Source organism: Callithrix jacchus, chromosome 5 (assembly GCF_049354715.1).
Source record: "Callithrix jacchus isolate 240 chromosome 5, calJac240_pri, whole genome shotgun sequence".
NCBI lineage: Eukaryota > Metazoa > Chordata > Mammalia > Primates > Cebidae > Callithrix > Callithrix jacchus.
The window spans coordinates 24,772,408-24,783,724 of NC_133506.1; the positions used below are offsets into that span (position 1 = coordinate 24,772,408).

At 48.3% G+C, this 11,317-nt stretch overlaps 1 protein-coding gene across 2 annotated transcripts in view; it reads left to right on the plus strand.

The window, feature by feature from the left end:
* Nucleotides 1–9,900, plus strand: part of BANF2 (BANF family member 2) — a 32,633-nt gene extending 22,733 nt beyond the window's left edge. For both annotated transcript variants that reach the window (XM_054255238.2, XM_008995798.5), the window contains one exon: nt 9,696–9,900. In XM_054255238.2, coding sequence (XP_054111213.1) covers nt 9,696–9,842 — 147 coding nt within the window. In that variant the 3' untranslated portion in view covers nt 9,843–9,900. The remainder of the gene's footprint in view (nt 1–9,695) is intronic.
* The last annotated feature ends 1,417 nt before the right edge of the window (nt 9,901–11,317 follow it).

An 11,317-nucleotide genomic window follows, 5' to 3' on the forward strand; every position in this document is an offset into this window, starting at 1 on the left:
AAATGTCAGGCATCTGAGAACTTGTCTGCAGAGTCAGGGCTGTGGGGATGGTTTGTCTGTGTGCAGCCGGGTCCCTGGAGACGTGCCCCTCTTGTGTCCATGACCTCCTGTGCAGTGAGCACTTTCCTGGAGCTGCTAATTCCAGGCATTGGCACTGGGGCTCTCACCTGTATCCTTTGCTTTGAGCTACCCACACCTGTGATTGAGATGAGGGTCGCTCTCTCCACTTTACCAATGAGGAGACAAGGGCTCCAGGGAGTAGTGCCTTGTCCGGTCCCAGCTGAGGACTGGAGCAGCCGTGGATTGTACTGTCACAAATTGCACACGAAGATCCATGGTCAGGTGGTTACACCCGGCAGGAAGGAGACTTAGACTAAATTTGGTGGTGAGACCCTGCATCAGGGTCTGTAGTGAGACCCAGGAGGAGACCCAGTTGTGGCTCCTCCAAGATGGGCAAATGCTTCAGGGTGAGGACCCATCTGAAGTCAGGGCCAACAATGACAGTATCCCGGGCAGGGATATCGTGGCAGGACAGGGGTCTCAGACTGAGATAAAGATGCTGGCTCTTGGTGGTTTTCATTTTGTTTTGATTTTGGTTTTGTTTTGAGACAGAGTCTCAGTGTATCACCCAGGCTGGAGTGCAGTGATGTGATCCCAGCTCACTGCAACCTCCTCATCCTGGGCTCAGTCTCCCACCTCAGCCTCCCAAGTAGCTAGGACTAGAGGCCACCATGCCCACTAAATTTTGTGTGTTTTTGTAGAGACAGGATTTTGCCACATTGTCCAGGCTGGTCTCAGCTCCTGGGCTCAAGTGATCTTCCCAAAACAAAGTGCTGGGATTACAGGCGTGAGCCACCACACCCAGCCTCTTATATTTTCATACTTTGCTGGCAGGGGGCCTAATCCTGGCAGAGGGAAGAACATCTTTCTGGGGCTCAAGCGACCTCCTGCCTTGCTGGCTTCTGCCAAAGTGCAGCCATCACCCTCCCCTGCTCCCCGTCCCACACCAGGCTGGGGCTCAGCCTCAGTTTCCTTGCTGTGCACAAAGCCACCTTGGGTTCCACTCTTGCTTGTGACAGCATACCTGGCCTGGTTTTATGGGCTCCATTCATTGAGCACTTTCTGCACCCTCCCTGAGCACCTGCTGGGATGCAGGCCCATGGGCCACGCTCACACCTACCTCCCTGGGCTCCTCACTCAGCCATCGGCTCTCTCCAAAGACCCCAGTGTGCCGGATGCCCTGGGGGAGATGAGATACCAGCGCCCTCCCCTCTCTGATTTATCTGGGTGTCCTATTACCTCTCTGGGAGGCCCCTTCTCAAACTCTCACCAGCCCCTACATCGGGTACCTTCTCCTCCATTCCTCCTCTTGCACAGGTCTTTCAGCGTTTTTTGTTTTGTTTTTTGTTTTTTGAGATGCAGTCTCTCTCTGTCACCCAGGCTGGAGTGCAGTGGTGCAATCTGGGCTCACTGCAACCTCCACCTCCTGGGTTCAAGTGATTCTCCTGCTTCAGCCTACTGAGTAGCTGAGACTACAGGCGAGTGCCACCTTGCCTGGCTCATTTTTGTGTTTTTAGTAGAGACAGTGTTTCAGCATCTTGGCCAGGCTGGTCTTGAACTCCTGACCTTGTGATCCACCCACCTGGGACTACCAAAGTGCTGGGATTACCAGTGTGAGCCACCGTGCCCGACCTCTTTCACCTTTTTTTTTTTTTAATAGAAGACGTGGGGTGCTGAGAGGGGACTGTTCTTACTGCCTGTCCCCATTTTCCCCAGAGCTTTGGCTTATGGCATGAACTGGTCTCTGGCTCCCAGTTTAAGTCACAACTTTCAAAACTATTGATTCTGCCATGGATCTACCTAAGCCTCTTCAGAAGCTTAAAAGCCATATGTGTTGGCCTTTTTCTGTGTTTTTTTTTTTTTTTTTTTTTTTTCTTTTTTTTTGTATCTGCCCTTCTGGGGGGCAGTCATTTGTGGCCTGAGCATCTAGATTCAGACAGCAGCCACAGGTGCCTGTGCCCTTGTCCGAACCGAGATGTACTAGAAATATAAAACACACCCTGCAATGTTAAAGACTTAGCCCAAAAAAGAATGTAAAACAGCTCATCTGTAATTTTTTAATTGATTACATGTTGAAATGATAATATTTTGGAAACATGGGAGAAAATACATTATTGGAATGAATTTCACCTGTTTCCTTCCCCCCTTTTACTGTAGCTACTAGGAAAATCAACATCACATATGTGGCTGGCTCACTTATTTCTGCTGGGCAGCACTGCTCTAGATGTAAGGGAGAAAGAGTTTTTGTTTGTTTGTTTGTTTGTTTGTTTGAGACGGAGTTTCGCTCTTGTTACCCAGGCTGGAGTGCAATGGCGCGATCTCAGCTCACCGCAACCTCCGCCTCCTGGGTTCAGGCAATTCTCCTGCCTCAGCCTCCTGAGTAGCTGGGATTACAGGCACGTGCCACCGTGCTCAGCTAATTTTTTGTATTTTTAGTAGAGATGGGGTTTCACCTTGTTGACCAGGATGGTCTCGATCTCTTGACCTCGTGATCCACCCGCCTTGGCCTCCCAAAGTGCTGGGATTACAGGCTTGAGCCATGGCGCCCGGCCTGGAGAAAGAGTTTTAAGGGAGAAAGGAACTACGGGAACAGGGAATCCGTGGTAGGTGGGGCGTGGTGGCTCACGCCTGCAATTCCAGCACTTTGGGAGGCCGAGGCAGGCAGATCACGAGGTCAAGAGATGAAGACCATCCTGGCCAACATAGTGAAACCCTGTCTCTACTAAAACATAAAAATTAGCTGGGCATGGTGGCGCGCGTCTGTAGTCCCAGCTACTCGGGCAGCTGAGGCAGGAGCATTGCTTGAACCCGGGACGCGGAGGTTGCAGTGAGCCGAGATCGCGCCATTGTACTCCAGCCTGGCACCTGGCAGTAGAGTGAGACTCTGTCTCAAAAAGAAAAAAAGAAAATCCATCGTGTATGTGGCAGTGAGGCTCTCTGTGCTTGGCTCTAGCTCTGTCTCGTGTTTGTCCTCTGCCCCATCCCTGACCCCTATACTACAGCCAGACTTTCCGTCACCCACTCTCCTGCAAACCTGGAGCCTCTTTTGAAATGGGCTTTGATCCCCTTCAAGACCCAGTTCACAGTTCACCTCCCCTGGGGAGACATCTTTCTGCCACACCACCAACAGGCTCCTTTTTCTGAGCAGTTTGGGTTTTTGGTGGGAGCCCCAGACTGTGGCATCTCACAAAAGGTTGACTACCCAGGCATGGTGGTTCATGCCTGTAATCCTAGCTCTTTGGGAGGCCAAGTTAGGCAGATCACTTGAGGTTAGGAATTCGAGATTAGCCTGGCCCATGCCTACTAGCCTATCCCGTCTCTCTGACGCCGTCTCTACTAAAAATACAAAAATTAAGCCAGCATGGTGGTGTGCACCTGTAGTTCCAGCAACTTGGGAGGCGAAGGTGGGAGTATCACTTGAACCCAGGAGGTAGAAGTTGCAATGAGCTGAGATTGAACTCCAGCCTGGGCAAAGAGGGAGACTCTGTCTCAATTAAAAAAAAAAAAAAAAAGGTCAACTTTAGGTTTTCTGCACGTAGCCCAAGAGCCCAGACTCACAGTGTTAGAGGCACAGCTAGCCTCGGCTTTCTCCCTAAGTTCCTCGGAGGTAGGGGATGGGTCTGTGTTCTTTGTACTTCTCTATCTCTTCTTCCTGTGAAAACCCCCCCTAGGGGAAGGTGAATTTCCAGACATCCACCGAATGGGGAGCCGTGTGGGGCAGGGCCTGTGGGGCGGGTGGTTTGAGTTCTCCCACAGTGCAGAAGCAAGTTTACCATTGCAGAGAACCTGGTTTGATTCAATGCTCTTTGCAGATGCTATAAAGCCATATCCTTGAGCCTAACTCTTCCTCCTGAGCTGCTTGGAGGATGAGACTGGAGGAAACAGAAGCGGCGATGGGCAGTTGCATCATATCAAGCACCTCTAAGTGTATTACGTATACTCATCTCATTTAACTGTAAACCAAATCCACGTATACTCATCTCATTTAACTGTAAACCAAATCCACATATACTCATCTCATTTAACTGTAAACCAAATCCACGTATACTCATCTCATTTAACTGTAAACCAAATCCACGTATACTCATCTCATTTAACTGTAAACCAAATCCACGTATACTCATCTCATTTAACTGTAAACCAAATCCACGTATACTCATCTCATTTAACTGTAAACCAAATCCACGTATACTCATCTCATTTAACTGTAAACCAAATCCACGTATACTCATCTCATTTAACTGTAAACCAAATCCACGTATACTCATCTCATTTAACTGTAAACCAAATCCACGTATACTCATCTCATTTAACTGTAAAACAAAATCTACATATACTCATCTCATTTAACTGTAAAACAAAATCTACGTATACTCATCTCATTTAACTGTAAAACAAAATCTACATATACTCATCTCATTTAACTGTAAACCAAATCTACGTATACTCATCTCATTTAATTGTAAAACCTAAATCTACATATACTCATCTAATTGTAAAGCAAATCTACATATACTCATATCATTTAATTGTAAAACAAAATCTACATATACTCATCTCATTTAATTGTAAAACCAAAATCTACATATACTCATCTCATTTAATTGTAAACCAAATCTACATATACTCATCTCATTTAATTGTAAAACAAAATCTACATATACTCATTTAATTGTAAAACCAAATCTACATGTACTCATCTCATTTAATTGCAAAACTAAATCCACAAAGTACACTATTTCATCTCCATTTTCCTGATTGGAAAGTGGAGGCATACAGAGACCACAAGTGGCTTGCTCAAGATCACATGGGATGACAGAGATGAAATTTGAATCTGGGCTGATAGGCATAGGCTGCAGGGTCTTGAGACTAAGCCATTGTGCCTTCTGCCCCTAAAACTGAAGCTGGGAGGAAGGTGCTTCTCACACGGCAGCTCTACGTCCTTCCTGTGAGGCTCTGTTCTCTCGCCTTCACCTCCTGACCGGCAAGGCTCTGCTCTCTCTCGCATGTCTGCCTGCAGCCACCCATAGCCCCATCTCTAGACTCTCCATGTTCAGGGGCTTCCCATCTCCTGCCTCCTCGTTACTTCAAAGCGAGGCTGAGTTCAGGACCAGAAGGCCCCAGTGTGGCCAGAGCCTGCCTGACATAATGGAGATCATGTCCCCAGGTCCCCACAGCAAAGCCTCTGAAGGTCCCAGCTCCTTCCTGTCCACTCTGCTGGGTGGGCGGGAGGTGCTGCACTTCACTACCTGATGTCTGAGCCCCACAAGGAGCCAGTCCCGTAAGTTTGGAGTTTTTCTCCCTAGGGTTGCCAGATCAAATACAAGGGGTGCAGTTAAATTTAAATATCAGATAAGCAAACACTTTTTTAGTATACAATTAAAAGGGAGGAGGAAGAAGGGGTGAACATTCCCTGGAGTGAGCATTCACACTAAAGACACAAAGTTTAAGCCTGGCGTGGTGGTTCATGCCTGTAATCCCAGCACTTTGGGAGGATCGCTTGAGGTCAGGAGTTCGAGACCAGCCTGGCCAACATGGTGAAACCCTGTCTTTACAAATAATACAAAACTTAACCAGGCATGCTGTCGTGTGCCTGTAATCCCAGCTACTCGGGAGGCTGAGGCAGGAGAATCACTTGAACCTGAAGCAGAGGTTGCAGTCAGCCGTGATTGTGCCACTGCACTCCAGCTTGGGCAACAGAGCAAGACTCCGTCTCAAAAAAAAAAGACACAAGAGTTTAAACCTGAAATGACATGAAGACTTAAGTGACCAGCGAAAAAGAATCAGAGAAAGTTGTGTCACTGCACCTCGGAGTCCTGTGGTGATTGAAGTCCATTCAGCACAGGCGCTTAGGACCTGTGGACTTGGGCAGAGGGCATTGTAAGCAGCTGGAGAGCAGGAGAGGCCCGAGACGGCTTATCTCTGCTTGACAAAGCCCGGCATATGGAGAGGACTGAACATTTTAATGAGGGTGGACCTCGGCCAGTTGTCTAGTTTTCAGGTCTCACTGTAAAATGAAAATGTGAAGCCTCTAGTTCAAATCTATTAGGGGTGTGGTGGTGCGTGCTTGTAGTCCCAACTACTCAGGAGGCTGAGGTGGGAGGATCATTTGAGCCCAGGAATTTATAGTTGCAAAGAGCTACTGCACTCTGGCCTGGGTGACAGAATGAGATCCTGTCTCTTAGGAAAAAAAGTAATTAATTTAAAAAAAGAAATGTATTCAGAATTTAAAGATGACAAGAGCAGAGTGTCACACCAGCTGGGGAGGGGGGACTCTTGGCACCAGGCCCTGTGTGAAAACACAGCTCAGATGCAAGGGAACCCAACCCCGGCATAGGCTCAAAGTGCTGCTGTACATTTGGCAAGGAGTGGGCACAGCAAACTGAGGGCGGCTCCCCCGCTGCTTGGGGGCCATCCTCTGGAAAAGCCTCACTGTTTGCCTCACTGTTTGGAATTGAGGGAGATTCTGCACTCTATCCCCTATTCCTTTCTCATTTTTTTTTTTTGAGACAGTCTCACTGTCGCCCAGGCTGGAGTGCAGTGGCACATTCTCGGCTCTTCGGCCTCAGCCTCCCGAATAGCTGGGATTACAGGTGCCTGCCACCAAACCTGGCTAATTTTTGTATTTTTAGTAGGAACGGAGTTTCACCATGTTGGCCAGGCTGGTCTCAAACTCCTGACCTCAGGTGATCTGCCTGCCCAGCCTCCCAAAGTGCTGAGATTATAGGCGAGAGCCAGTGCACCTGGCTGAGCTCCCTATCTTACTGGTGCAGAAAGGAATGTAATGCCCTGGTTCGGCCATGGCCACTGTTCAGGGTGGTAGAATGGGGATATCTTCCCAGGACCTCTGTGTTTCTGTGTCACCCCTCCCACCCTGGCTGAATTCTGGGGAGCTTTGGTTCAAGGAGGGAAAGGGGCAGTGTCTTTTCTCCTTGGTTGGGGGCTTTCTGGAGCCGGGAGCATCTGGCAGGGCCATAATGGGCGCCCACGACTCCAGCTTCCCTGGGGGGCAGGGCAAAGTGCCCAGGGATGAAGGGAGAAAAGAAGCTAACTTTCCCTCCTGGAAGATGCCACAGGGAGACAGGAGGGAAAACCAAGGAGGGAGTGTCAGGTTACCACTTGGCTCCCGAGGCTGCAAGAAAGACAGGGCCCTCCTTCCTGTGGCGTTCCTGAAAAGTTTGCCCGGGGTCCACGCATTCCCAGGCATCCTGGCTGCTGAGCCTGTGGGTACGATCTCACTACCAGGCCAGCTGATGCCGGCAGTGCCACTTCTGAAATGGGCAGGGGATGTGTTAGCCTCCAGGCCAGACCGCAGACAGTTGCGATGTGCAGGAACAGTGCAGAGGAAAGCAGGAGCCTTAGCGCCTCCGCCTGGGGAATGGGAGGGGTGGGTACGCGTGAGGATCAGGTGGGTTAAAACGTGTCAGGTGTCTCTAGCAGCACGAGGCCCACAGAATTGCTAAAAAGTGTACTTAGCATTAATCATTATTATTATCATGAACATTTCTCTCTATGGAGAAAGGTTTGTGTAAGCCACTTACTATTAATTTTTGTTAATTATTATTAATGTTCTCTCTCCTTGGACACAGCTCTGTGTCTCTTTTTTCTGTTACTTTCACCTTGGCACCTCCCACACCTACAGCAACTGGCTCAATGAACACCTAATAAATGTTATTTTTCAAAAACATTAATTTAAATACATCTCAGTAAAATCCACCACTCAAAAACGGGAGGGTACTGATAAAGGAACATGATATCATGCCAAGCAACTAAACTGCTTTTTGTAAAGATTAAAGTAGCAGTTCAAGCTCCCCATAAAATCCTGGCTTTTTTCTCTTATGAACAACTGGACCAAGACTAAAAATAAAACCCCCAAAATTCAATGCCTGGGTGTATTTTATGACTGGGATTCAGCTTTTATTTGATTTCTCTTCTCAAAAAATATGCTCGCTTTGGTTAAGATGAAGTTTGCTTTATTTTACATAACTGAAAGTAAACAGACACCAGTGGGAAAGGGCCCAGAACTCGAGGCATGGGTGGACGCTGGTTCTCGTTGGTTCCAGGCTGGAGAGCCTCCAAATCAGCCCTGAGAGATGGGTGTTTGATGTGACCTGAGGTCTCCAGCCTCCACCACTTAGTGGCTTGGCTAGTTTCTGGCCACGTGGCCTTGGGAATTCCCTTCCTCCATGTGGTCCTTCCGTCTTGTCAATAATGGTGTAATAAAACTGTGAAGATGAATTAGAAGCCTCGGGGGCAAGTATTAATAGCTAGAAAGCTCGAGAATGCCATAGAAACAGGAATCATGGTGTACCGAGTGTTTACCTTCCATGTATTTTTCATCCACAGAGACTCAGGAAGGGGAAGGTGGGCAAGGGTTAGCATGTTTTCAACCTTCTTATGCTCCTCCCGCGGGGCTACAGCTCCCAGTATGAGAGAGGAATTCACATTTTTCGAATGCCTTCCCATTTAGTTCACTTAATTTAGTTTGCAGAGCACACCGTGAGCCTTAGGAAGGTGCAGAAACTGAGATCCAGGTTCTGCTAGTTCTTTCTTCAGGTTACATGAGTTGCCTGAGATCACACAGGTGGTTTGCAAAAACAAATCGTCCCAGCCCAGGGAGGTTCTGCCCCAAGGGGACACTTTGGCAATGTTTGGAGATGGTTATGACTGTCACTGCTTGGGTGGGGGAGGGAGGGTGCCAGTGGCGTGGGTAGATATCGGGGTGCTGCTGAATGTCCTGCAGTGCACAGGACAGACCCCCAGAACATTTTGAGCATTGTCCAAAATATCAATAGTGCCAAGGTTTAGAAACCCCATGCATGCTATGGGTGCGGTGGCTCCTGCCTGTAATCCCAGCACGTTGAGAGGCTGAGGCGGGTGGATCACTGGAGGTCAGGAGTTCAAGACCGGCCTGGTCAACATGGCAAAACCCTGTCTCTACCAAAAATACAAAAATTAGCTGGGTGTGGTGGCAGATACTTGTAATCCCAGCTACCTGGGAGGCTGAGGCAGGAGAATCACTTGAACCCCGAAGGCGGTAGTTGCAATGAGCCGAGATGGCACCACTGCACTCCAGCCTAAGAGAGCAAGACTCCGTCTCAAAAACAAACAGAAAAACCCGTGCTACAACAATTGCAGAACTAGTGGGGCGGGAACGTCTCTTACTCTGGGCTACGTGTGTGTTTCCAAGAGAAATGCTTCATTGGAGGTCTGAAGGGAGCTTCAGCACTGTGCTAGGCCCTGGCTACTCAAAATGTTGTCCCTAGATCAGCAGCAGCTGGGAGCCTGTTAGAAACTCAGACCTCACCCTGGACTTAAACTTTCAGAGCCTGCATTTTAACAAGCTCCCAAGTGATTCATGTGCTTGTTAAAGTTCGAGGAGGGCAGGGTCTGATTCATTCCATGCTGGACGGCCTGCAAACCAGCCCTGAGAGATGGGCATTTAACTTGGCCTTAGCTCTCACCAGGGCTAAGACCCACGTCAGGGCTTCCAGGGCTGACAGTCTCCCCCGAATCTGCCTTGTTCCCTGTCCTTCGACTGTCACATGAGCCCCGGTGATTGGGAAGGAAGAGCGCATCTGAGCTGGCTTATAATACCCTTTCCTGCTTTCCGCCCTGCCTCATCCCCTCTCCAGGCTTACATCCTGTTGGGACAATTCCTTCTGATGCACAAGAATGAAGCTGAGTTTCAGAGGTGGCTCATTTGCTGTTGTGGTGCCACTGAGTGTGAGGCCCAGCAGAGTTCTAACTGCCTCAAGGAGTGGTGCGCCTGCTTCCTGTAGACACAAACCTCGCCGCTGTCCCCCACCCTCAGGAGAAAATGATGCCCTCTCCACCTATGCCCAGGCTCTGAGTCCTCATTTATGTTTTTAATTTTAATGATACACACCCATTATAAGTAGTAGTTCAAGAACATGAAAAAGGACAAACACAAGAAAAATGACTCTCAAACCCACCACCCAGAAACCACAGTCACTCCCCTTAGATAAAGGTCATGTCAGATATGCCTTAGCAAAAAGTTTATATGAAAGAATGGATACGTTTATGTAAAAACGGGAATTGAATTTTAAGTCAGTATATTAGTGATCTGCTGCTGCATAACAAATAATCCCAACATGTAGCAGCTTCTCAAAACAGTGATACTGCCTCACTCCAAGTTCTTCAAATTTGGGACTCTGACTGGCTCTCCTTGCTCCTCAGCAAGGAGAGCCAGTTTAGTGGGCTGGTTCTGTCTCAGGCTCTCTCATGAGGTTACTCACTGTTGGCCCAGCAGCAGTAATCTGAAGGCTGGACTAGGGCTGGAGGACCCACCTCCAAGATGGCTCCCTCTCATGGCGGCTGGCAAGACACAATTCTTCACCATGCGGGCCTTCCCATAGGGCTGCTCCTGGCATGGCATCTGGCTTCCCCCAAAGCTGGTGACCCAAGAGAGAGTGAGAGAGCAAGCAGGAAGCCATGTGCCTTTTATGACCTCCTCTCTGACACATGCAATATCACTTCTGCCTTATTTTACTTGTTAGAAGCAAGTCACTAAGTCCTCAAGGGAGGATAATGAAACATTTTGAAGTAATATGCATACATATTTTAAAAGATCACAGTCAGGTTCTTGAGGCATGATTTACATATAATAAAACTTACCTTGTTCAGGTGTGCATTCTGTAAATTTTGACAAGTTCACCACCATCATCAAGATGTAAGACACTTTCATCACCCCAAGGAGGTCCCTTGTGCCTTTCTGTAGTCATCACTGCTCCCTTCCCAGCCCCTGCAACCATGAATCTGTTTTCCATCCTTGTGGCTTCGATTTCTCCAGAAAGCTATATAAACTGAATTATATATTATGTAGCCTTTTCAGATGGGCTTCTTTCACTTAGCATAATTCATCTGAGATTAGTCTATTATACAGGCTTTTTAGACTCAAAAAATGTTTATTAGATGCTATCAGAGCCCAGTCCACAACCTTTCTGTATTTGCTCTTCTAGAAGAGTCCAGTGACTTCCCCTAACAAACACCTGAATGTCCTCTGCCTGCAAGTCTCTCAGGCTACAAGAGTGGGGTCAGCCCACACATAGGGCAAAGGGAAAGTAGCAAGCAGTTAACACCCAGGAGAGCCCACAGTGATGCGTGAACAGTGATGGATAAATACCCTAGCTTACTTACCCTGCAGATCAGACGAACTCTGAGACAGTCTGTTTGAGCTCCCCAGCGGTGCTGAGCCCCAGTTGCCACAGTGGTTACCTGCTCTCGAACAGCTCAT